This window comes from Panthera onca, chromosome A2, assembly GCF_046562875.1.
Source record: "Panthera onca isolate mPanOnc1 chromosome A2, mPanOnc1 haplotype 2, whole genome shotgun sequence".
Taxonomy (NCBI): Eukaryota; Metazoa; Chordata; class Mammalia; order Carnivora; family Felidae; genus Panthera; species Panthera onca.
In genome coordinates this window covers 4,925,127-4,952,183 of record NC_138340.1, presented here as the reverse complement: position 1 = coordinate 4,952,183, position 27,057 = coordinate 4,925,127, and the positions used below count along the sequence as shown (strand labels likewise).

The window sequence follows — 27,057 nt, the reverse complement described above, 5'->3', positions numbered from 1 at the left end:
CTGTGCTACTGCCCCCCTCCCCCCAACTCTGCATTCACTGACTCCACATAGTTTGAAATTGGCCACGGTAATATTTACACCAAGAAAGTTGGCGAACGCTGCACATCATGTCTTCCTCCTTCCATCATCTCTCTGGGTCTCAATCTTGTCATTCGTGCAGTAGAGATGATGATGAAAATAATGCCAACCCCATAGCATCCTGAAGTTCAGCGATGGCCTGTGTGACTGCCATATAGTAAGTGTTAGCTGTGAAGCTGATGATTAGAGAAGAGGTTTCCCAGTGGGGTGCTGAAGCTGGGTCATACTAGGTCATGAGTGTCTATCTGCGACACATATTCTCCCCTTTATGTTGAGGGCCATTACGTTGGTAGCTTGAAATTGCCCACAGTGGGAGCATTTACACCACAGTAATTGGCAGGCGATAAAACAGACCCCTGGCCCCCATACACACTCCGGAGAGCTGGTGCTTAACTGTTACCAAAACACCACTGGATATATAAACTGTCCCAGGCACATCAGAGTTACTCAGAAACAAGACAGTTCATGCATACTAAAATGTCTGGAAATCTGCCCCCCCCAAAAAAAGAAAAAAAAAACATCCTAAACAAATATGTACCAGGGACAGAAACCATCTTCGCACCCAGAAATTGACATTTGTGTGATCCTTACCAGCTCTTTGTGGCAGCAGTATGCACCTTACCAGAGAACCCAATCCTGTTTCTTACAGAGCCTGGAGCGCAGCATGTATAAAGCAGGAGATTATCTTGAAGCCCACTACAGGAACCTGCGGAGACCATATTCTGTGGCCATTGCAGGCTATGCCTTGGCCCAATTGGGAAGACTGGAGAAAGACCTCCTCAAAAAATTTCTGAGCACAGCCAAAGGTGAGTGGCAGCCTGGTGAAGAACAGAGGCATGCATGGCCAGGGTTTGGGGGTGGTCATCTTGAGCTGGCATGTGGCTCTAAGCTATGCTACGATGGGCAGCTTCAGGTTGAGCTGGAGTGGATGGTGCTAAGCCCTGCTTGGTGAATGGCTCTGAGGTGTCAGAATCCTCACTGTAAGCTACACAAGAAGGTAGCATCATTCATTCAACAGCTATGTTTTGAGCACTTGCTATGACACAGGAACAAGGACGTGGGCTCTGACATCAGAACAGACCCAAATTCAAATCCCCCTCTGCCACATTCTCACTGTGCGACTTTGTAAAAGTCACTGACCCTCCCTGGACCTCATCTGAAGGAGATACTTACATCATAGGTGGTTGACAAGATTGAAGGAGTAATGTAGGTAGAAGGTCTAGCATACAGTGAGAGCTCTATTCCGATGTTGTTGTCGTCATTATCTCAAGGGTAATTAGGATTAGATAAGATAATGCCATAGGGAATTTAGCACAGTGCCCAGCACACAGTGAGCACTTAATCATTGGCTCAGGTAATATACTGCATCAGGTTTGCACTCACTGATGTAACATATGTCAGGACATATACTGAGGTGGTTTAGCACAATGGAAGCTTGTTGTTGGTGGACAGCTCTCTTCCAGACAGTCATGTGGAGATCTGGGCCTCTATCTTTTCATGACTTTGCCACCACGGGGTGCTTGGGATCCACTCCATCTAAGCAGAAAGGGAAATGGTCAGGTGGATCATTCAAGGGAGGTAGACCAGGCATGGAAGGGGCCCCTAACATTGCCAGTGTCCATGCCATCATCCAGAGTTCAGTCATGTGGCTGCACCTGCCTGCAAAGACATATGGGAGATGCATTGCAACTGTGTGCCCAGGAGGAGGGAGCAGTGTATTTTTTTTTTTAATGTTCATTTATTTTGAAAGAGAGGGCATGAGCAGGGGAGAGGCAGAGACAGTGGGAGACAGAGACTGCAAAGCTGGCTCTGTGCTGACAGCAGACATCCTGATTTGGGGCTTGAACTCCTGAACCGTGAGATCATGACCTGAACCAAAGTTGGAAGCTCCACCGACTGAGCCACCCAGGTGTCCCTGAGGAGGGAATGCTTTTTAATGATGATCTCTGCCACAAGTGCTTTTGTGGGCACTTGGGACATCGCAGTGAATACAGCACAACCCTTGCCAACATGGTTCACACTCCAGTTGAGGAAACAAATGAGTAAATAGATTGCTATAGAGCATCACAGTGTTAGGACAGGACAGCACATGATGTTTTAAGAGACAGAGGGAGGGCCTCACAAACTCTTGGGGGTACCATTGAAGCTGAATTGTGCAGGATGGGATTAACCGGGAATACATAGAGGGTACAGAATGTGAGAAGGCCCAGGAAGTAAGAATGACCATGGAAAGTTTAGGGAATCTCCTGTAGATCAGTGGGGCTGCAGTTGAGAATTGAAATGGAAGAGTGAAGGTTAATGAAAGAAGAGAGTGAGGCAGGAGCCAGCAGATTGAGGGCCTTGGATGTCAGTCAGGACACCTGAACACCAAGGAGTCTATTGTGAGTCTTTTTCTGAGTTTTCTTTGAGCCATCCCAAGACTGGACAGCACAGTGAGCATGGGGGACTGGGGGGTTTCTCTGCAGACAAGACACAGTGGGAGGAGCCTGGCAAGAAGCTCTACAGTGTGGAGGCCACATCCTATGCCCTCTTGGCCCTGCTGGTGCTCAAAGAATTTGACTCTGTGCTTCCCGTCGCAAACTGGCTCAAAGAGCAGAGAGAATACGGAGGTATTCTCCACAGATATGGCTCCACCCAGGCAAGTGACCTCATATCCCCCATGTACCTGAATGCCTACTTCCTCTGGCTTCCCACTGGCCCCTCAGAGAAGATGTTAAGACCAAGAGGGGCCGTCCTTCTGTCCCGCAACCATAGTGGCTGGAATGGATTTGAGAGATCAGGGCTTTTTCGTTGTGATCCCACTGGCATATTCTAGACTACACTCTGAATGCCCAAGCTGTGATCTGAGGCTCCTCATATCCTGACCATGTTCTCAGTTCCACCAGGCTCCCAGTGTTACCTCCTAACTTCCTGTGTGTTCTAGACTATGTTCTCAGTTCGACAAGGCTCCAAGTGTTAGCTCATATATTCCTGTGTGTTTTAGACCAGTTTCTCAGTCCTACCAGGCTCTCAGTGTTAGTGCATATCTTCCTGTGGGTTGTAGACCAGCTTCTCCAGTCTACCAGGCTCCCAGTATTAGCTCATGGGTTCTAGACCAGGTTCTCAGGTCCAACTGGCTCCAAGTGTTAGCTCATATCTTCCTATGTGTTCAAGATCATGTTGTCAGATCCAGGATGCTCCCAGTGTTAGCCCATATCTTCCTGTGGCTTCTAGACAAGGATCTCAGTTGTACCTGGCTCCCAGTGTTAATTCGTCTTACTCTGGATTCTAGCCCATGTTCTTGGCTATTCTAGGACATCATCCAATCTCTCCATCTGGAAGGTGGGTTCTAGGACATGGGCTTCCGGCTCCAGTTTGAACCCCTTTCTTTCTGGAGAGCTATCAGTCACATTCTCAGTATCCCTTTTGGATTCTAGACCATATGTTCAGTGTTCCCAGGCTCCAACTTCATTCTTCTGACACAAACAGATTCTATATACATTCTCAGTGACTCCAAACCCTTGTCTTAGACTCTCCTCTGGATGGACCTGGGCACACTCTCAGTTTCAATTTCAGTCTTATACCTACAATTTCTGGTGGATTCTAGACCTGTTCTCAGTGTGTCCAAGCTCTTGTCTAAGCCACTGTCCCTTGGAGAATCAAGAACATGTCCTCAGTGTCTAACAACCCCTAATCTTATCCTCACCTTCTCTGGGGCAGGGGGTCCTAAGCTATAGTCCCAGTAGCCCCCTCCCTCTGATCTGAGTCGCTTTCTTCCCCGGTGGGTTCTAACCACCTTCTCAGTCTCCTGGCTCACCCTCTTTCTTTCTCATGGGTTCTAGGCCACCTACATGGTGTTCCAAGCCTTGGCCCAATTCCAGAAGTATGTCCCTGACCACAAGGATCTGAATCTGGATGTGTCCATCGAACTGCCCAGCCACAGCTCTGTCATCAAGTACAGAATCTTTTGGGAATCTGCTAGCCTCCAGCGGTCAGCAGAGGTACAACTGCCTAGCCAAACACTTGCTGTTCCCCTCCACAACAACCAGTGTTTGCCACAGGCAAGAAATAGGGCATATGACTGTAGCAACCAGGGGAAGGCTTGGTTCCCAAATCCTCTCTCTTCTCTCCCTGCTCCCTGCAGACCAAGAAAAATGAGGATTTCGTAGTAACAGCTAAAGGGAAGGGACAAGGCACCTTGTCGGTAAGGAACAGGAACACACACAAGCTTGGCCCGCCTTCTCTCAGCCCCTGTGGCCCCGAGGGACGCTCTTCTCAACTCAAGTGGGCTGACACTGCATTGCCCTGTGATCTCACCAGGTGGTGACAACGTACCATGCCAAGCTCAAAAGCAACCACACCTGCAAGAAGTTTGACCTCAGGGTTGATATACGACGAGCTCCTGAAGATGGTAAAAGAGTTAAGACCCTACCTGTTACCCTTCCCCCGCCCTCATTCTAATGTCTGCCTCCTTCCTGAGTTGGGACCCAGGGACACCCCCCTCCCATTCTTCTGTCTGTGTTTCTAGTCAAGAGGCCTCAGGAAGCCCTGGACACCATGATCCTTGACATCTGTACCAGGTAAGTGATGGGGCACTGGGGGTCATCTTGGCCATTCCTCTGTCTATAGCAAGACTTCTCCTTTCCATGACCTAATCCTTTCTAAGAGCGTATTGTGCATCTGGTATTGTCTGAAGTACCTGCCAGGAGGTGGGTACCCCAGGCAGTCCTCACTTTGCATTGGCAGTCCAACACGAGTGATGGCCCCATAACCTGAAATTATTCAAGCAGTGTCAACAAATCAGTGGGGGAATTTGCCATTGTTGCATGACCTTTAAAGCGTTTATCACAGCTTCAGAACTCTCAAAATGCCAGTTAGGAAGGTACAGAGAAATGGAAATTACAGTAACATGAGAATTTGTTTAGCATGCTGTAAACTACAACATTAGAACATGGAGATAACAAGCAATTCTTGTTCTCCTTTGTAAAACACTTACCAAAAGTGCTGTGGGTCTTCCTTCTGTTGTGTCACTTGGGATAGGGATTGAGCAGGCATCTTTCCTATGACATAGTGAATTGTCACGCTCCCTTCTAAGTTAGGTCAGCTTCCAACATCTAATCTTTTGAGCGGCCGATGTCACAAGACAGCCGGTCGGTCCCTCCAATGGCAGCAAGGGTGACATTCGCACAGTCTGCTGTTCCTTCTCTAACTCCATTTCTGTGCTTTCAAATTTTACCTCCAGTGTCTTCATTTCTCTGCTGCCTTTCATCTTGGCTGGCAGATCCCTCTGCCAGTTGACCAGTTTTGTGAAACGTCATGCGGCTTATCCCTGGGAGATAAGGAAGTACCACAACCACAGGCCTTGCTATCTGTGCATGAACTGCTCAGTGACCCATCACGGACAGACTTTGAAAGGAATGACGTGATTGGTCACTGACCGTGATGCGTGTCTGTGATTTGCACAATGATTGGTGGACCCAAGATCCAGAGACAAGATTTGTACTCGTACTTTATGCAATTGACTACTGTACCCTGGTGCTGGGGGCCTGGCGTTATTGAGCTAGACCATGGTAACATTTTCTCGTCTGCATTTTCTGGACGAATTGAGGCATGGAGAGGTCAAGCGACTCATCAAATGTCATATGGAGCTGGGATTTGAACCCGTGCACAGGGGCTCCAGAGCCTGAGCTTTTAGTCACCTTGACCATGACACTGCCTTTCCTTCATTCCATTTGGGGAATGTTTCCCACAATCTAATATCCTTCTGTGCTGCTGTGTGGGAACCAGTAACCCCAGTCTCTGACCAGACCCCCTTGTACAGACACTGTGCCCCAGGGCTGACCCTACCCTGGGACCCAAGTGCCCTCTCCCTGCCCTATACAGGTACCTGGGAGAGCAGGATGCTACCATGTCGATCCTGGATATATCCATGATGACTGGCTTTTCTCCTGACACTGGTGATCTCCACCAGGTGTGAAGGGCTTGGGCTTGGGGGCTGGCATGAGTGGGCAGGGGTTTGAGGAGGATTTCACAAATCTTACCTTTCCCCAGTTGAGCAACGTCATTGGAAGATACGTCTCTTTGTGTGACATGAACAATAAGAACACCGTCACCATCTACCTGGACAAGGTAAGGCTTCCAATGGGGATCTGACCTCTACCAGGCAGGCCTCCTTCTGGGCCACACCAGGCCCAGTCTAGGAAGTGAGGGGTCTGTGCTGCTGGGTGGTGGAGGGAAGGGGCATAAAAAGAAGGTGGACAACCCAGGTCATCTCATCTTTTCTAAGCAGCTTACCTTCTGACCAGTCTCCTTCCAACCTCATTTTACACTTGCTTCCTCCAACTTCTCATCGTAGTCCTCAACAACTTTTGAAAGGAGCCACTTGGGTTTAAAAAATAAAGTGCTCAGTGCTGAAAAGCATTCCCCTTGCTCCGCACCCCCTGGGTTTTCTCTCTCCATGTTTGCTCGCCATCTGACTTTCTGTCACTGCCTTTCTCTCTAATATTGACTTGAGCTTCCTCTTCTCCCCTACTTACATCTTTCCGTTTCCCTATCCTCACATGCCCCCTGCTAACTTCCAAAAGTCCCAAAGTCCCCTCACCCCATATTAGTCAGCATAAGTAACACTAGCTGCTGTAATAAGCCTCTCAAGAATATGAGGGTCCCAACACAAGAGTCTTGTGCCTCCCACTCAGGTAAAGTCCAGCTGGGAGGCTAAGGAAAGGGTTTTCTGCTCCACACAGTAAGTCAGGGATCCACTCACATTCCTTCTTGGGGCTCTGCAATCCCTAGGATCTTAGAGTCCTCTGCTGGACCCCTCCTCCCTGGAAGAAAAGAGGATTGTGCATGAGCTAGTGGTTGATGTTTTCTTGTACTGGAGTTTTTGTGCACTTAAATTTTTATAGGATTCCAACCTTACAGGGAAATTGCAGAGCAGTAAAACACAGTTCCATATACTCTCTATGCAAATTCACTAACTGTTAGCCTGTTCCTCCAAATACACCTGTCACATATACGTACCTATGCATATCTATTTCTGTTTCTGTCTCTCTCTGTGTCTTTATTTTTTCAGCTTGAATGAGAGGTCACTGACATACAACATTGTGTAAGTTTAAGGTGTATAGTAATGATTTGATGTATGTGTATATTGGGAAATGATCACCACCATAAGTTTACTTAACACATTTATTACTTCACATAGTTTTAATGCATGTGTGTGTGTGTGTGTGTGTGTGTGATGAGAACTTTTAAGATCTAGCCTCTCAATAAGTTTTTCTTTTCAATTTTCTAATATTTATTTATTTTGAGAGAGACAGAGAGAGAACACAAGCAGGGAAGGGGCAAAGAGAAGTAAAGACAGAATCCCAAGAAGGTTCTGTGCTGTCAGAGCAGAGCCCAATGTGGGGCTCAAAGTCACAAACCCATGAGATCATGACCTGACCTGAGATAAAGAGTCGGATATTTAACCCACTATGCCCTCCTGGTGCCACCCCAACAACTACTTTTAAATATAGCATTCAGTACCATTAACCTTGGATGTTTTTATGGGCAGAGACAGCAGTCCGGTGGCCAGAACTCAATCACATGGCCACACTGAACTAGGAAAGGAAGCTGACAGGGATACTGTAGCTTCAAGCCTTGGCGAAGTTGAAAATGGCTGTGTTGAAGTGCTCATCAGTCTTTTGGTGGAGACTCCTGCTCCCTCACTTTCTCCACCACTGTCTCAACCACCAGGACCCTATGCTGGGCTCCGTTCTGTGTTGCCCCACTGACCAGCCTCCTCCTTCCCCCCAGATCTCACATGACCTGTCGCCCCACTGACCAGCCTCCTCCTTCCCCCCAGATCTCACACGACCTGTCGCCCCACTGACCAGCCTCCTCCTTCCCCCCAGATCTCACACGACCTGTCGCGCCACTGACCAGCCTCCTCCTTCCCCCCAGATCTCACACGACCTGTCGCCCCACTGACCAGCCTCCTCTTTCCCCCCAGATCTCACATGACCAGGAGGACTGTCTGACCTTAAAATTGCACCAGTACTTCAACATGGGGCTTATCCAGCCCGGGTCGGTCAAGGTGTATTCCTATTACAACCTGGGTGAGCAGCCCACCTAGGGTCTGGGGGGCCTGGGCGGCCTGAGGGTCCAAGGGATCCGTGCGAGGCGGGGGCCTGAGGTCCCAGGGTTGGGGACCTGGCCTCTCCAGGTCTGAAGGACTGGAGCTGGGACTCCAAGCCCCTGGGTCTCTGGGCCGGAGGCCCTAGCCCTCTGACACCTCCCTGCTACTCTGCCCACAGATGAGAATTGCATCCAGTTCTACCACCCAGACAAAGAAGACGGGTTGCTGAGCAAGCACTGTCACACAGATGTGTGCCGATGTGGTGAGGGTGGACACAAAATTGCCAGGAAGTGTTGGCCCCACACCCATGGACATCCACACGGACCCAGGGGTGGGGGGCCCTGGACAACACGTGTGATGTAACCATGTCCCCCGCTCATCCACCACACAGAGAACTGCTTCATGCACCCGATGGATGAAAAGATCACCCTGGACGACCGTCTGGACAAGGCCTGTGAACCAGGAGTAGACTACGGTGAGTGGGCACGTGCATGTGGGTGCCTGGGTGAGCGACACTGTGTGGCCATAGCTGTGTGTGTGACTGGCTGTGAGTGCCCCTGGCTGCATATGGCTATACGTCAGGCTGTGGTTGCAGCCCATGTGTGTGTGGGTGTAAATGTGTTATGAGGGGCCATGAGTGCATGGGGAGCCATGCTAATGAGTCGGCTGGGTGTGCAGCCAGTGTGAGAGCGGATATGGTCGTCTTCCCGTTGTGTGTGTGACATTGTAGTCTTGCCAAGCCATGGAGATAAGAGACAGTGCTTGTGGGGGATAGTGGATGGGAGGCTATGCATAGGACTCCACCGTGGTGACTGTAATTGTGCACATGGCCGTGTGTGGCTGTGTGACGTGGTGGTTGTGGGAACACATGTGGCAGGTGTGTTACTGGGGGGCAGGGACTGTTGCACGTGTGGCTGTGACCCTGCATGGATCTGCTTGGGGACGCCATATGCCCAGGTGCTCCTGCAGCTGAGGGTCCCCGCAGCCCCCCTTGCCTGTGACCCCACCGTCCTTCCCCTCCTCCCCCATCAGTGTACAAGACCAGGCTTATCAAGAAGGAGCTGTCAGAAGACTTTGATGATTACATAATGGTCATCCAGCAGATCATCAAATCAGGTCAGCCCTGCAGTCTGTGTTCTGTCTTTCCACTTCCTTCTTGCTGGTTCCCTGCCCTCCCCCACTCAGCGTCCCTGTCCGTCCCTTCCAGGCTCTGATGAGGTGCAGGTTGGACAGGAGCGCAGGTTCATCAGCCACATCAAGTGCAGAGAAGCCCTGAAGCTGCAGGAGGGGAAACACTACCTCATGTGGGGCATGTCCGCCGACCTGTGGGGAGAGAAACCCAAGTGAGTGTCAGCCCTGTGCATGCCCCACCCCCCACAGTGGGTCGCCCCTTCCCATGCTTTCCCTGCCCTGATCCTGACCTGCCGTCCTCCCCGCAGCATCAGCTACATCATCAGGAAGGACACCTGGGTGGAGCTGTGGCCAGAGTCTGATGAATGCCAGGATGAGGAGAATGAGAAGCTGTGTCAAGACCTGGCCAGCTTCGCTGAGAACATGGTTGTCTTTGGCTGTCCCAACTGATCCTTGCCCACAGTCCCCACAATAAAGCTTCCCTGAGAGTTCATGGGTCTCCCAAAGTCAGAAGGTCTTGGAGAGGGAGGAAGAGGCAGCTGTGATCCCCTGCTTCCTCCCCTGCAACTCCTTCCTCCCTGTGGATCACCTGAACATTTGCTTCCTCCCCCGGGGAGCCCGCGCCCACGTGCACCTGCACTGCACCCGCACGTAGTCTGAAGTGAGCCTGCATTTGCGCCAAGTGCTCACCTACTTGCTTTCTTTCCACCTGCATCGTGACCTGTGTGTCCTCTGCCTCCTCCCCTGGGTCCTCACCAGTATCTTCACCTACATCCTTCTCTCATCCACTGTGTGGGTACCAGTATCGTCACCTGCTGTACCCCAGCCCTCACGAGCATCATTATGCATGAGGGCTCCACAGTCCTCTGCCTCCTCACCTTTTTCCCACCTGGATCCTCTGCCTCCTCACCTTCCTCCCACCTGGATCTTCCCCCTCCTCACCTTCTTCCCACCTCGTCCTCCACCTCCTCACCTTCATTCCCACCTGGATCCTGTCTCCTCACCTGCCTCCACACCTGGACCCTCCGCCTCCTCACCTTTCTCCCCACCTGTTCTCACCTTCTCCCCACTTGCCCCTCATCTGCAGCTCGCTTACAACCCCATTCACTACTTTGTGTGCATTCCACGTGACTTTGCCCAGGAGGTGATGATACAAGGCAGAACAGGCGAGTTTCTACTGTCGATCAGTGAGCCAGGGAGGGGAAGGCATGAGTCAGCATTCAAGGGCTGAAGGGGGGGGGGCGTTCAGGGGGTATTGTGGTCGCAGCATCACCTGAGCTGCATGGGGGGCAGCAGCCACAGGCAAATGGTTTCACTGTCTGCTGATCGGAACTGGACCCCTGGATGCCTCTTCTGATTAATAACACCACTAGTAAGTCTTGGTCTATAGAGGGTGGGATCCAGTTCCTGACTCTAGATGAGATCATCATGGGAAAATCCCTGAGCCTGGCAGTCACCCCTTCTCAGCCCATTTCCCCTAAGACCCCAGGTCCTGTGATCCCCACCTCCCCATTCCCTGAATATAGGGGAAATACATTCACAGCACCCCTGCTCTTTCCAGCATGTCAGGCACCTCTGTCAATGGGAGACTCAAAAATTCTCACCACTCACTAGGTGTCCCAGCCTCACTAGGTGACCTCTGACCAGACGCCTGCCCACCCGCCTTTATGTCCTTCTTGTCATGTTTTTCATGCCAATTCCTCCCTTTCTTCTGCCCTGGGATTAATTTCCTTCCTTTTGTTTTTAATACATTGATATTTTTTTGTTTGAGCACCTGTGGTTCCAGACTGTGACAACACAGACATGATCTTTGAAACTCACATTCTAAAGATAGCGTGGAGTTGATGTGTCCCATCAATATTGGACTTGCTGAACCTGATAGTCACATGAGCCAATTCCTCAAAATAAATGTGTGTGTGTGTGTGTGTATGCGCGTGTGCGTGTGTATGCGCGTGTGCACACAGATCATTGATAGATAGATAGATACATGCATACATACATACATACATACATAGATAATACATATAAATAGTTAAATGATAGAGATAGAGATAGATAGATGATAGATATTAGGCAATAGACGAATGGATGTACGGTTGGTTGGTGAAGGGATGAATGAATATATAAATGGATGAATAGATGGATGGATGGATGGATGGATGGAAGGATGAATAGATGGATGGATTTATGGTTGGGCAGGTAGATGGATGGATGCATGGATGATCAGACAAATGGATGGATGGATGAATGGATGGATGGATGGGTGGGTGGATTGCAAAATTGGTGGTTGGATGGATGGATGGATAAATGGACGGATGGACAGATGAATGGATGGATGGATGGGTGGATTTATGGATGGATGGATGGATGGATGGATGGATGGATAAATGGATGAATGGATGGATGGATGGGTGGATGGATGGATGGACAGATAGAGATATTACTGGTTCTTTCTCTGGAGAGCCCTGACTAATGCAGATGGTCAGGGAAGACAGGGATATCTCCTGTGATGAGAGAATTCTTGAGCCAAGACAGAGATGACAAAGAGGAGCCAGCCATGGAGGATCTGGAAAAGAACATTCCAGATGAAGGAAACAGTATGTACAAAGTCCTCAAGATGCCTGAGGCCAAGTGAGCACAGGGTATGGACTTCAAGAGAGTGAAGATCACTTTGTGTCTACTCTAAGATCAGGGGAAGACCAAGCTTTTTCTATAAAGGGCCAGATAGTAAATATCTTAAGGTTTGAGGGCTAAGATAAAATCGAGGAGATCATGAAGGTACTTGTAAAACAAGAGAGGAAACTTGGGTCCCGCCATGCCGTCTTCACATGGGATGGGCCATCCTGGGTGGGGGGCATCCTCTATGCCCAGCAGCCAGAGCTGTTCTCTCCATGATAAGGGGTTCACCCAAGGGAGAGCAGTTTGGAGATCCAGAAAGGTGGAAGCAGTAGGAGGTGACCCCTAGGTCCGTTTCTCTCTGATCCAGTGATACCCAGATCCCAGCCAACCTTTCCATCCCAAGGTCTACTTTCTCTTCTGGATGAGCTTGTCAAAGGCAAGGCAACTCGCTGAGCCACCAACCCCCAGGATGAGATTCATTCACTCAGTGCCCTGTAGTTACCAACACAGGATTCTCCAACACGTAGGTGGCAGCCAGTATGACCAGCACAGGGCGTGGACGTGGTGAGATGTTGGCTGTGAGTCAGGGAGATGGGCACTGGGATCAGAGTGGGGAACAGGCAGAGAGGGAAGACCCTGGTGGGTATCTGCAGCTCACTAAAGTGAGCCACTCCCGTACACACAGAGGGGGATGGCTGGATTTGGGCCACGAGGCATAATGTGCTAGCCCCTGAGGCCTCCGTGGGAAGCCACCGCAATATTTTAAGCAGGGAAGACATGAAGGCTGACTTATGTGTTTGGAAAGCTGATGGTAGCAATTCCAATCCTAGCTATATTCCCAAAGACTTGGAAGCTGGTACCCAGACAAATATACATGCGAGCATGCTCATAGCAGCACTTTGCCCAGTAGCCCAAAGGTGGAAACGACTGAAGCATCCCTCAGCGTGTGAATGGGCAAGCAAACTGGGATGTGTCCATACACTAGAACATTCCTCAGCCCTAACAAGGAAGGACCTGGCTGAGACCTGAAAACATTATACTCAGTGAAGGAAGCCAGACACAAAAGACCACAGGTTGTGTATTTCCACTTTTATGAAATACCTGACCTATTCAGGACAGGTAACTCCATAGAGCAGGAAAGCTGACTAGTGGTTGCCAAGGGCTGGGAGGCCTGGGGGGTGGGGACTGCTTTATGGGTACGGGCTTACCTTTCGAGGCGCTGAAAACGTCTGGGGACCAGACAGAGTTGTCCGACTGTGGAAATGCCCTAAATACCGCTGAACTGCTCACTTTAAAATGGTTGCTTTTACGTTATGTGAATTTCACCTCTAAAATAAAAGAAAATAGTAAATTAAATTAAACCATATAAATTAAAGGAAACAAATACACAAGTCCACACTTGTAGAGGGCAGAGAATGAATTATGAGGTGGCAAGAGGCAGAGAGAACGTCCAGCTGGAAACCACTGCAAGAGTCAGGCCAGAAATGACGGATGCCCTAGTGTGTTAGTGCAGTCTGGCGGCTGTAACAAGATGCCCTACACCGGGCGCCTCAAACGGCAGACGTGCATTTCTCAGGGTTCCGGAGGCTGGAAGTCTGAGACACAGGTGCCAGCTTGGTCGGGCTCTGGTGAGGGCTCTGTTCCTGGCTTGTAGACAGTGGCCCTCTCACTGGGTCCTCAAACGTCTTAAATGGCAGAGACAGAGAGGGAGGGAGAGGGCCTCCCGTCAGGGGCACTCATCCCATTCAGGAAGACTCCACCCTCCTGACCTCACCGCCTCCCCAGGGCCCCACCTACAGAGGCCATCAGGTAGGTGATCAGGACATCACCAAATGAACGGGGGAGGGGCACAGACACTCAGCCCACAGCACTTAGCAAAGGTAGTAGCAGTGGGTCTGGAAACAGGCGGCTGGGTTCAGATCAGACATTGGGACTGAATGGCCAGGGCTTGCGAAAAGGTGGGATGTGGGGGAGAAGAGAAAGAGGGCTACTCAGGCCCATTGGAGGTGCCCCCGGGACGACTTCCAGGCCTTGGATTTAGCCTAGTTAACCTAGCGGCTGGTGGTTACACCACCTGTCTGTGAGTTCCAATTTAAACTTGCATCCATGCATGCACGCATGCACACACACACTCACGGGCACACTCATGCACGTGTACACACATCCACACATGCGGGCGTATGTGTGTCTGCTCCTGCACACACCCGTGCACGTGCACACTCATGCACACCTCACACGCACACGCACCTACATGCACACACCTGCAGACACCCACATGCATGCACACTCATACCCATTCATCTACGTGCACACACCTACACACCCACATGTGTGCATAGATGCACCAACATGCATGCCTGCACCTGCCTCATCTCCATGCACACATGCACACAGCATGCACACACACACTCACAGGCACACTCATGCACGTGTACACACATCCACACATGCGGGCGTATGTGTGTCTGCTCCTGCACACACTTGCATGCACATACACTCATGCACACCACACACGCACATGCACCTACATGCACACACACGTGCATGCACACTCATGCACACCACACATGCACACACTTATGCATGTGCACACTCATGCACACCACACATGCACACGCACCTACATGCACACCCCTGCTTGCATGCACACTCATGCACATCCACATGCACACGCACCTACATGCACATACACGTGCACATGCACACTCATGCACACCTCACACGCACATGCACCTACATGCACACACCTGCAGACACCCACATGCATGCACACTCATACCCATTCATCTACATGCACACACCTACACACCCACATGTGTGCATAGATGCACCAACATGCATGCCTGCACCTGCCTCATCTCCATGCACACATGCACACAGCATGCACACACACACACTCACAGGCACACTCATGCACGTGTACACACATCCACACATGCAGGCGTATGTGTGTCTGCTCCTGCACACACCCGTGCACGTGCACACTCATGCACACCTCACACGCACACGCACCTACATGTACACACCTGCAGACACCCACGTGCATGCACACTCATACCCATTCATCTACGTGCACATACCTACACACCCACATGTGTGCATAGATGCACCAACATGCATGCTTGCACCTGCACACATCTCCATGCACACATACACACAGCATACACATGCACACATGCACTGGACCCAATATACACACCTGGACACACTCACACAAAAAGCACTCTCGTAGTTTGCACTTCCCTAACCACCATCTCAAACACTCTATAGTATTTTCTTCTTTACTAGGCTCATTGTCTCTCACCCCAACAATGGGAGCTCCTTAAGACCAGGGACTTTTGTCTCTCTTTTTCATGTTGTGCCCTCAAACTTTGAACAATGCCTGGCACACAGGAGATGCTCTATAAATATTTGGTCACGAGTGAATGAAGCAGCCACAGGGAAAAGCTGTGGCCTCCCCCCTCCATCCCTACCTGAGTCACATCTTTAGATGCCCCTGGAAGGTGTGAGAGTCTGTATGACTGAGATTGAGATAGAGCCAGCCTGGGGGTGAGAGGACAGGAAGAAGAGGAGGGCCAGTGGGGAAAGGAGAGGGGCGAAACCCGGGACCCATGGGTGCCTGTCTGCAGCATGTGAAGCCCAGGACTATTGGGCAATTGTGATTTCCTCCCTGCCCTCAGGGACCCAAGCGTGCAACCCAGCCCTGAAGTGTCTCGGGACCTGTCTGCTCAGGCCTGGAGGAGATGGTTTGCGGTCCTCTGTGTTCATGGAGGATGGACAGACATCCCATTCACGAGGCTGGGGCACAGCCAGAGGTGAAGACAGCCCTGCAGTGCATGCCAGCTGGGCCTGGATCTCCTGCTGCTGCTGCTGGCTGCTGGGGGAGATGGTCACACCCCTAGTGGTGAGTAGGAGCTCAGGGCTTGTGGCAGGTGGGTCTCCTGTGTCACTGTGCATGTCTCTGTGCACCTGTGTGCAGGACAGGAGACACATTAAGTGTAGCCCAGTGCAAGTCAATTCACTTCTCTGAACCTCAGTTTCCTCATCTGTAAAATGGGTGTGATAATACAAGTACCTACCTCACAGGGAATGAAATACAATATTGTGTGTGTACATGGGCTGGAAGAAGTGATTCTGCAGCAGGGAGACCACAGACCAAAGGGGTTCAGACAACAGACAACAGGGATGGTGAGTGCACAGGAGAGGTAGAAAATGGGGGACCTTGGCTTGGAGGCCTGGTGGGACAGTCACCAAAACAAGGTAAGGAGGAGGAGGAGTAGGTGTTGGAAACAATAAACATACAGTCCATGTGCAGTGAGGCCTCACCACGTGCAGGGCACCAGGCTGAGCCTCTGCCTGCCCCATGCCACTGGCTTGTCACCCAATGCTCAGAGGGACATTCACGGCTGTGAATGTCCAGTCTGCCCCTGCATCCTCCAGGGTGGGAGTCCCTGATGCTCAGGCCTCTCCTGAGCTTGAGTCAGGGGTGCAGGGGAGTGGGGGAAGGAGCCATGGGGCAAATCAGACCCAACAGGGCCAAGTTTTCCTTCCAGTTAATGAGTAATGAGTAGGGGGAGAAGGGGAGGCCTGGGCTGCATGGTGGGGGAGGTGCCCTGGCCGTGGGTCCTGGAGGGAAAATCTCAGAAAGCAGTGTAGCAAGGACCCCATCCTGGAAGTGGGGGGCCAGGAGGGGAGGGGCAGTCCCTGCTGTTCCCAGGCCTGACACTGACTCTGAAGGGTGAGGGTGGGGGGCGCAGCAGGGAAATCACTGCAGTCAGTGTGAGAACTAAGCCCACTGAGCCAATCAAAGGAGGCACACAGAGACCCAGAGCACAGTGAGGCAAGGTTTTAACCAACGTTCTTGCAAGAGCAGGTGTGCAGCAGACAATTTATCTCCCAGCGTGCTGGTCCCTCCCCTGATTCCTCATTGGCTGAATACCGCAGAGATTACAGCCTTACCCAGAAGTCACCTATGTCCACGTAAGGCAAAAAGTAGTCTGTTGGAACAAACGTACATTTCCTGCGGTGACACAGAAACTTCCAGTCCTCTCCTTTGTTCTTTGGCACATGCTCTTTGCAAAGACTGTGAAAATAAGCCCGCAAAACGGAGGGGAAGATCCAGGAAGTGAAGTGTTTAATGGTTTGGGACTCCACTGGGGAGGGGGAGAGGTGCGTACATATTTCTAATAGGTTGCAAACTTGTTGTTAGATAGCACAGCTTTAATTAGTATTTCTGAACATGAATCAACTCCCTTACTTCTCACAATCCCTCCTCTTCTAAGCTGATTCCATTTTCATTTATATGTCCTTAATTTTTGAGGTCTCGCAAACATATTCAGCAAATGTTGGCCCTCATCTTCACAGTCAGATTTATCTTTCAATAATAATAGGTTATTTTTGGCCTAAGACACAGACATTTGTCTCTTAAGAGGAACCTTCCACCCTAGGGTAGGTTTGCTGTGGTCAGACACTCCCAGCATTGTTCCAAACTACGTGTGGGATTTTTTTTCCACCCAGGGAGCTCAGGTCCTAACCTTTCCCTCTCTGCCTACTGAATCCTGTCTTTTCCTATCACACTCCTCTCTTTGAACACGTGACTCCTGCCATTAGGAATTGGGATAATGACTGATCTTAACTGCTTCCTGCTGAAAGGGGGCGATGACAGGGTATGGCAGTCAGGGCAGTTCAGAGGTTGATCCAGAGGTCTGAAACAATGGGAGGGTATTTGGAACATCTGGGCTAGCAAAATTTTCTTGGATGTCTTATTTTTCTGGCATATGCGGCAGCTTCTACAAATGACCTATAGAAAGAATATTAGACCAACAGGCATTCACATTCCAAATGCAATGCTTCCTAGGAAGGAGGTCACACCATGGGAAGTAAAGAGGCATTGTAGCCATCCAAAATCCCTGACGTGTCTACTCATTTTTTTAAAATTTATAGTTTTTCCTCCTTCTTCCAAATTTATTTCGATCTTGTGTTATTGTCAGTTAGAAGAATTAAGCATTTGAACTAGTTTGTGGTTCTCAATCCTCAAATCTTCCTTTGGCCATCCAGTTTCCTTAGGAACAACTCCATGAGGTGTTTTTAATTTTACCTCAAGGAAAAACTGATCTTGGATATCCAGATTACTATAAATTTAGGTCATTGTTAATCTGTCCTGGAGCTCGTAGTACTATAATACCTAATTCAGTCATAATGTCTCCTTCTCGCAAAGGAGTGGGGCTCTCTGTCATCATCAGAAAAGAACGTGAAAAAAAAAAATCTCCCCATATGCACCCCATTGGCTCAGAGAAAAATTTCATCCTAAGTTTTCTGGAGACGCCTGTAATTGTCACGCTGCATTTGGATGGTTGGCCGGGAGTGGGAAGAGGGCAGAAAAGGTGGCTCCAGTGTCAAGAAGGAACTCAACTCATTTTCCTTCTGTTTCCAGTTACCTGAGGCTCTGGGTTTCCAATTTTCAGTTGGTTCAGGGGAGACAACATGAAGAGCCACAGGTCCCATCCATTCCTTTCAGGGACACTAGTCTTTGAGGTCCCCAAGAGCATTCAGACTTTCCAGTGACTATCTCCACACAAGGGGCATGGCTTATGGGGTTTTGACTTCTGTTGTCCCCTCTGAGGACATTCTCATCTTCTGTGCCCTGAACAGCTGCATAAATGGCACTTGGTGCCAGGACCTGCAGAAGTCTGTTATGACATTGTAAGGCTGTGACTAAGGCCTTAGATTTTTTTTTTAAAGACTCCTTTCCTGTTCCCTACTTTCCTCTTGATCTCAGTCATAATATACACAACTGGCAGCTCATAAGAGCTCCTCCAGGGTCCCTCCAGGCTGACAGCCAATCTTTGCAGCTTCCTTTGAATATCTGGGGCCAATTGAGTGACAAGCTTGTCCTTTAGAATCGCCTTAGCTTCAGGGAGTATCTGGGGAGATAGCCGTGTATTTAACCTTAACCTTTCCAGGAAGGCCACCAGGCTCTCATCCTGTGTCTGTCAAATAGTGACTAATTTAGCATAATTTAAGGGCTTAACCTTATACCTCTTTCATTTCTCCAAAACACAAGCTTGAAAGTGGCAGCGACACCATTCCCCAATGGGATTATCATAGTCCCAACTAGGATCTTGGGGCGGAACTGCCCAAATCCCAGTAGGGAACTGGGAGATCCTTATAGGACCTCCAGTCCCATGATAATTAAGGAGTTGTTCATTCCCCTATTTCAGTCACTGCCAGAACACCAGGCTTCTGTCTCATTAAGAGTCTGATTCAACAAAAGCATTGTATCAAAAACATACCTAAAATTCTGAAAAGCCTCTAGATTTTCTGATGATCCAGATAATTTACCTATGCTTTGACCTGTCTTAAATTTACCTAATTCTTTTACCTGTCTTAAATCTTGCAATGAAAAGGGTACTTGAAGTCTTATCATGGTGGTTCCTCCCTGCGTTTCTCTTTCCAGCACTCTAGCTTCTTGTAGGGGAAACACGCCTGCTGCATTACGGGGAGGGTCTGGATAAGGTGGGCAGCAGGGAGCAGAAGTGCACGTTTTTAAGTCTGGATATCTAGATCCAGGACCCAAGGAGGAGGCTGTTGAGGTTAAAGACCCCTTCCTCCTTCTCTAGATCTGCTTTGGGTACAGCAAGGGGCTCTTAGTTCCCTCCCTTCATCATTGTCAACACTTGGAAAGGGTTGCCAATAGGCCAGGATCAACCTTACACATATCTCGATTTTCTCTTAAGGCCCCAAAACAGTGAATACAGGGGATTTCTCCCCGTTTCCCCTCACGTTTACAAAACAAGTCAAACTGTAGGATAGCATTATAATTGGTATTTCCCTCTGGCGGTCAGGTTTCCTCCTCCAATTCCTATTGGGGCCAGGCCTTGGTGCAAAAGAAAATGAGTCGCTTTTTCTTTATGGTTTGTGGATCAGAATCATCCCAGTTTTTCAGAATGCATCCCAAAGGAATATTAGCCTTGCATGGGGAATTGCCCATCTATAGGAAAAAGGAGGGAAAGGCATCCTTCTTCTCAATTTCCTATAGCTGGCCAGGAGAAACCTTATCTCTGGATGCTGATTGTTGGCCAGCAGAAGCCACATCTCTTGGCCCCGTGTTTTGGCTGGCTATGAGACCAGCAGCCAAAAGCCCTGTCAGTCTTGCGAGGTGCTGGGTGTGGTTGCTCTCACCCAGGCTGAGAGCTGAGCCGTCTTCCCCGGTTTCTCCTACCCCTCCGTTTCCTGCCTGCTGGACTTTGGAGTTATTGACTGTCACCAACCAAGACTGCTTTTTTTTTTGTCAAGGGATGCATTAATTTTATGTTGGCCCAACAGTAATTTATGTATTGATCATAATAAAACTGTTCCTCTTTACAAATATATTTTTATCATTTTTTTAAAGTTTATTTATTTTGAGAGAGGGAGAAAGGGAAAGAAAGAGGGGAAGGGGGAGAGAGAATCCCAAGCCCAATGTGGGGCTCGAGCTCACAGACCATGAGATTATGACCTGAACCAAAACCAAGAGCCGGAGGCTGAACGAACTGAGCCACCCAGGTGCCCCTACAAATAAACCTTAAAAGGCCAGTGAAAACCATTTCCCACCCCCACCAAGGATAAAATCAGCCTTTAAGGGGGTAAAAGGGTCAAAGCTGAGGTCTAGTCCCCTGCCTTTTTTTTTTTTCCAGGAATGCAAACACAAATATGTTCTAGCCATGTGGGATGTCCATTTTAAGGTCGCTAGATTGGTACAAGTTGGCATCCACTGGGCTAAGTGTAGCAAAATGACTCACCAGTGTACTTTTAAAATCCATTCATTTTAGCCTTAGTCCGTCCTGACCACACATAAAATTCCTTTCCAAAGATTTCCCTTCACAAACGTTCTAAAACATTCCTTTGCATTTAGACTTTGTCCCAAGCCATTCCTCTCCAAACTACCAGTCTCATTTAGGACAAATTATTTTCTTTTACCTCCAAAAAAATGTATTTGAATTTTTTAATTTTAATTTTTATTTATTTATAAAAGTTTATTTATTATTTATTTTCAGAGAGTGAGAGCACACGAAGGAGGGAGGAGGCAGGGGAGGGGGGAGAGAAAATCTCAAGAAGGCTCCACACTGTCAGCGCATTGCCCAATGTGGGGCTCGAACTCACGAACCGTGAGATCATTACCTGAGCCCAAATCAAGAGTCAAACTCTCAACCAACTGAGCCACCCAGGCACTCCAATTTCCATTTTTTAAAATACTTTTTAGGGGCGCCTGGGTGGCGTAGTCGGTTAAGTGTCCGACTTCAGCCAGGTCACGATCTCGCGGTCCGTGAGTTCGAGCCCCGCATCAGGCTCTGGGCTGATGGCTCGGAGCCTGGAGCCTGTTTCCGATTCTGTGTCTCCCTCTCTCTCTGCCCCTCCCCCGTTCATGCTCTGTCTCTCTCTGTCCCAAAAATAAATAAAAAACGTTGAAAAAAAATTTAAAAAAAAAAATAAAATACTTTTTACACATCTACTTTTACATACAGATTTGCTTTCCTTATTTCCATCAATCTTAATGACATTCAGCAGAATTTTAACTCTTAGAAGAATTTTATCTCTTAGAAACCTTTGTCTTCAGTGAAAACTAAGTAGTTACCAGTTGTGAACTGTTACATTAGAATTCTTTAGATGGCAAATTTATGAGTTTATTAAGTACAAAGCATGTTACCAACAAACCCAAATAGCCTTCGTTTCTCTACAATAAGAAATTAAAAACAAACCTATGTTTAGTAATCAATGCTTTAGCATTTTATCTCATTAGATATCCAATGAATTTAATCCCATTTATTTTGCAAGCAAAACTTTAAGGTTTCAGGCTATCAAAGACTTTGAAAGCTATCTTAACAATTATCTACTCACGAAACTTTTTGAGACAGAATTAGCCATCATTTTAAGTGTTATTTTTGCTAACCAATTGCAACAGAGATAGCACAAGCTTATTTGACCTTCAGTAAACCTACGTAACAAAACAAAAACATTAAGGCATTAAGGCAGCCATGAGTTGGAGGAAGGTCTTGTCCTGCATGCTTCAGGTGTCTGTCAGTGGGCTGAAAGCTGTAAGGAGACTTATTTAAGCTATATATTCCTCTTGCCTTTGATTCCTCATCATTTCCATCCCAGGGGTCCTCTGTTTCCCCCTTTCCTTTCAAACATCTTCTCCACAGTAGTCACCATAATCTTTGCTTTCTGTTTTTGTCTCTCTTCATTCCTCTTTACAGATAAATATCTTTTGTGCCTCCCTGTGCAGTTCTTTTACTTCTCATTCCCTCCATCCACCTTCTGTAACTTTCTGGCAATATCAGGCCAACTGCTAGTGAAAAATTAATCTTCAGGACACCCTGCCACGTTGGGTCTTCTGGATCTAGGCCTGAATATTTCCTCATTTGATCCCTAAGTCTCTTAAGAAAGCACTTGGGGTTTTCCTCCTTCTCTTCTTGCATCTCAAAAGCCTTCCTGACATTCTGATATCTTGGAGCTGATTCCCTGATTGCTTTGATCATTAGCTCTCTTAAATCCTGCATCTTAACCCTGTTACCAGGATCATTATTGTCTTAATCAGGGTCTACATTGGGAAACTTTTGTTCAACTGGCTGAACACCCTGGCCAGGAGAATAACTTTCATATTTAATGCTGATAAGTCTAAATACATACCTATCTTAATTAAAACAACAAACTTAAATCAGTTTAAATATTGAATGTGTTCTGCCTGTGTCCACTTAAAAGTGAATCACTTGTTCCCAGTTGTCAGTTTTCACCTGGGACACCAGTGGGGGAATCTGAAGTGGGCGTCCAAGTGGGTGCTCTTTGCTTCTTGACATCAAAGGTGGTGAGGAGGAGCCAATGGTGCTGGAGGCACTGAGGAGGGTATGGAATCAGTCATGCAGGCCACACCCTACGTGGTGCAGAAACAGGAGGGAGAGGAGAAGGCAGAAGAGGTAAGGTGCTCGCAGAAGGCAGAGAAAGAAGATTCATGGTTCTACACCCTGTCAGCTCAGAGAGAGGAGCAAACGCCATAGTTTTGATCTTTGTTCCCTCCCACCACCACCAAAGTGGAAATATGAAGTCTGTGTCAGGCCAGAGAACACAGGGAATTTCCCTGAAACAAAAGGAAGACATTTCGGCAGCTGCTTGGGAATATTCCTTAAAGTCTCCCTCCTGAGGTAGACTAACCACAGACAGTTGGCGCCAATTATAGTAGTTATTAATCCAGGAAATGAATGACGGAGAAGCCCCCACATACAGCTTTTCCAGAAACCTGGGTTTATCTTGAAGAGGCCTGTTTACATATCCAATATATCTAGAGGGAGGTTACTAGCCAAAATTCAGTTGGGCAAACAGTTGCCCATTCTGCAAGGGACCTTCAGTTCTGGAGCCTGGTTTAAGACCATGAAAGCCTGGAAAAGCCCGGACACAGGGTACCTCAGTCCATTTGCCCTGTTTCTTACAGAAGAGTTCTGTATTAAACTTTAGTGTCCCATTAATGAGCCATTTTCCTCATCTCCTAAGGAGTATTGAGCCCAGTATTACAAAACAGATCAGGTTTTGTTTTGTTTTTAGATCTTGCAATCTGACTTGATTCCAGTGGTTAAAAGGCATCCCAAGGGGGAGTCCTTGGCGACTGAAGAAGATCTCATGTTTCCTCAGTCTTAAAGAGTATAATCCCTTTCCTCCAGTGCACTAGAACTTTTGTCATCCACATAAAAATTTAGGGCCTGATAGACCCAGTCTTCCTCTTAGACAGAAAACAGATGGCCTTCTAATTGAGTCTTTAGTACAAACAAAACAACAGAATTTGATAATTTTATGTTTGTCCTTATTCCTTGTACAAGGAGCATCCTCCCAGTACCCTAACATTTGCCCCAACGGACTATCTGGGGGAATCTGAAGAGACCCCACCTCTTTCTAGGTGTCTCTTCCCTTACCCCTAGGGCTAGAATTTTTGTTTCCCATCCTTGACCAGGCTACTTTCTGCTCCTGAGTTTCCCTGGGGCGCTCAACCTCCCTTAATGAAGGTTTCTTGCACTCTCCAGAACCCACTTCATCTGTCTCCAGCTATTTCCTTGCAGGAGAACAGGACAACGGATCAAGTCTCCCCATTCGCTTCATGTCTAGGATACGTCTTAGTCACACATACTCAGGTTCTGAGGATTTCCCAATCCCCAAGGCAGTACTTAGAGTCCAATTTTCCTACCTTGGTCCTTGCACAAAGTTATCAGGTCTCCGTGGTGCCTCTCTTTTACTCTTTCCCCAGCGTCACTTCTTCTGTCTCCAAAGGAAAAAGTCTGGAACTCCACAGATCCCGCAGGGGCCCTCCCATGGAAAGGCCACACAAACTGGAGTGGGATGTGTCTCCCATCTCACAGGACCTGGACCCCACAGGTCAAGGTCAATCCCGGACGAGCCCCCAAATGTGAGCAATAAGTTCACTGATCCAGTCAAAGGAGGGACGCAGAGACTTGGAGCACAGTGAAGCAAGGTTTTAATCAACCTTCTTGCAAAAGCAGGTGTCTGACAGACAGGCACACTTGGGGCAGTTACAGCAGGCAATTTATCTCCTAGCGTGCAAGTCCCTCCCCTGGTTCCTCATTGGCTAAGTACTACAGATGTTACAGTCTTATCCAGATGTCGCCTATGCCCATGTAAGGCAAAAAGTAGTCTGACTGGAACAAATAAACATTCTTTGAGGTGCCACAGAAACATCAGTTCTTTGGTGCATGCTCATTGCAACACCCACCAAAATAAGCCCACAAAATGGAGAGGGAGAGAAGAACCAGGAAATGAAGTGTCTAAGGGTTTGGGACTCCATTGTGTGTGTGGTGGGGGGAGGGGGGTTCGAACATATTTCCAATATGTTGTAAAGCTATTGTTAACTACACAGCACAGCTTTCATTTGGTACTTTTGAAGATGAATCATCTCCCTTACTTCTCACACTCGAGAGGGTGTGTGGTGGGAGAGGGGGTGCCTCGGTTCCCCCCACCCAGAAATCATCCCCACTTCCTTCCCTTTCTCATCTTTCCCTCCAGCCAGGGTAACCAGACAAAACACCGGATACCCAGTTCAATTTGAACTGCAGATAAATGGCAAATACTTTGTTAGTGTTAAGTGTGGGAGGTCTGGAGGTAAGGTGGACAGGACAAGGGCTCTGGGGCGGGGTCAGGAAGTTCTAGGGATGTATTTGATGGGCACCAGGGGGGCCGGAGCCTAGTCCCCCTCAACTCCTGAGTCAGCTCCTTGTTATCTGCCTCTAGAATGACCAATTCTGGGTTCCCAAAAGGCCTGTCCAAAATCAACAAAACAGCCAGTGGGTGGGAACTATTGTGATCATCCCAGCATCTGGGATGTCTTCCATTCCCGCCTGCTCCCACCCCCTCCACACACACATTCTTCACTCTGGCAGGCTCCCAAAGCGCCAGTAGGGGGAGGAGGAGGGTGCCTGGGGTGCGTGCCACACCCAGCTCCCTGAGCCTTGAGTCCCCCTCTTCCCCCCAAGTATTGGGCAATCCTGTCCCCGCCCTGGAGCCATCTGCCACTTGCAGCTGCACGATAATGACCGATCTGTTTTGCTAGCCTGGTTTCTTGCCTTTCTGGGTGTTGAGGTCTAACACGGAGGTTGTGCTTACAGTTGAGAAACCTGTATTCATGGGGGGTGGGGGAAGTTTCAGTCTCCATTGCTCTCCACATTCAGTAAATGTCATTCGAGCAACTGCTACACGTCAGGCCCTGAACCCGGTGCTGAGGACAGAGCAGTGACCCAGGCTCGACCCTCAAGGGGCTCACGGTTGGGGGAAGGGGCCAGGCAGGGATAAGGATGAGACCATCACAGGGGCCTGACCCAGCCTGGGAAGCTGGGGGGAGGTGATCAGAGAAGTAGGGGAAGGACGGCAGGCCCAGGGGAGGGACAGCGTGTACAGAGGCTGGAGGTGAGGAAAACTTGCTGGTTGGTAGGCCCACAAGTAGTGGGCACTGAAGTGTCTAATTGTGGCTAACGCTGAATGCCACACCCTCTTCAAAGGCTTCCATTGACCCTGACTTCTATTAAGAAGCCTGTAAGACACAGAGAATCTAAGTAACTTGCCCAATGTTACACGGCTGATGGGAGACTCAGGACTCAAAATGCCAGGAGTCTGGTTTCAGAGCTGCACTTTACCACTGAGTTTGATGAGGTTGTGGATTGGTGGTGGGAGTTTGGAACTGATGGCCAAGAAAGTATTCTTGAAGATGTCTTTGGTACAAAAGAGATGATTATATTAAAGCATGGAGTCAGAAACCATGGGCAGAAAGGGCTGCACTGAGGTTGTGAAGAGTGACTGATTATATACCTTCAGGTTGGAAAAGGGTTAGGGACAGTGTAAGTCTCTAAGGAATTTTGGATGGAAGGTTTCCAGGACCTTGAAGTGCTAGCTGCTGTTAGGAAACGTCATTTATTACCGTTTCATCAAACCTCAGTCATGAGACCCTTCAGATGTATGTCAGGGGCCATATGTTTGGAGTATAATTTCCAGCATATACTTCAGAGTTAAAGATAAAGAAGGTTTGCAAAGGAATGTTTAGGTGTTTAAGGAGACTCACAGGATCCTGGGGTGCAGGTGGGGGGGTCAAGATAAGGTTAAGCCAAGACTCTCTTTTGCCCCTAGCAAAGTGTCATAATGGAGACAACTGAGCTCCTAGAGGGAGGTCACTCCGCCTGTTTCAAGGACTTGTCAATGTAAGCAATAAGGAAATTTCATTTTTCATTTCCCTTTGTTTCTCACATCACCATGACAAGCACCTAAATGCCTTTACATCTTGAAGAGGGTGATATTAGAGCTCCAGGAAAATGGAGTCTATAGTCTTCTGGAGATGAGGCTATGGATAAGATTGCCTTTTCCTTGCAGTTTACTAAGTCATCCATAAACTGAAGGGGACTCCTGTCCTGCATGACTATGAGGTCTACCAATCAACCATTTGATTTTTTCCTTTCCTTTGTTCTTGGGAAGCCAGGAGTGTCCGAGGAATATCACACATATCCCACCTGGGGGGAGGGAGTGCAGTTAGCCTGTCCTTTGCCCTCAGCTTGCTTTATGCTCCCTCATCATATGCCCCCTGGACAATTTTTTTAATGTTTTTATTTTTATTT

General features: G+C 48.6%; 1 protein-coding gene and 1 long non-coding RNA gene across 2 annotated transcripts in view; one reads left to right on the top strand and one right to left on the bottom strand.

Annotated features, from left to right (window-relative positions):
* Positions 1–9,795, top strand: part of LOC132675338 (complement C3-like) — a 45,403-nt gene extending 35,608 nt beyond the window's left edge. Inside the window, exons 28-41 of the mRNA XM_078443495.2 lie at positions 728–884; positions 2,544–2,716; positions 3,900–4,058; positions 4,202–4,261; positions 4,378–4,468; positions 4,586–4,637; positions 5,941–6,028; positions 6,109–6,186; positions 8,048–8,153; positions 8,352–8,441; positions 8,565–8,648; positions 9,206–9,289; positions 9,381–9,516; positions 9,613–9,795. Of these exons, the coding sequence (XP_078299621.1) occupies positions 728–884; positions 2,544–2,716; positions 3,900–4,058; positions 4,202–4,261; positions 4,378–4,468; positions 4,586–4,637; positions 5,941–6,028; positions 6,109–6,186; positions 8,048–8,153; positions 8,352–8,441; positions 8,565–8,648; positions 9,206–9,289; positions 9,381–9,516; positions 9,613–9,754 (1,500 nt within the window). The 3' untranslated portion in view covers positions 9,755–9,795. The remainder of the gene's footprint in view (positions 1–727; positions 885–2,543; positions 2,717–3,899; positions 4,059–4,201; positions 4,262–4,377; positions 4,469–4,585; positions 4,638–5,940; positions 6,029–6,108; positions 6,187–8,047; positions 8,154–8,351; positions 8,442–8,564; positions 8,649–9,205; positions 9,290–9,380; positions 9,517–9,612) is intronic.
* The window catches only part of LOC145713220 (uncharacterized), a 53,195-nt gene extending 42,831 nt beyond the window's left edge, over positions 1–10,364 (bottom strand). Inside the window, exon 1 of the long non-coding RNA XR_014136220.1 lies at positions 10,183–10,364. This is a non-coding gene — a long non-coding RNA (uncharacterized LOC145713220). The remainder of the gene's footprint in view (positions 1–10,182) is intronic.
* Positions 10,365–27,057: the final 16,693 nt, after the last annotated feature.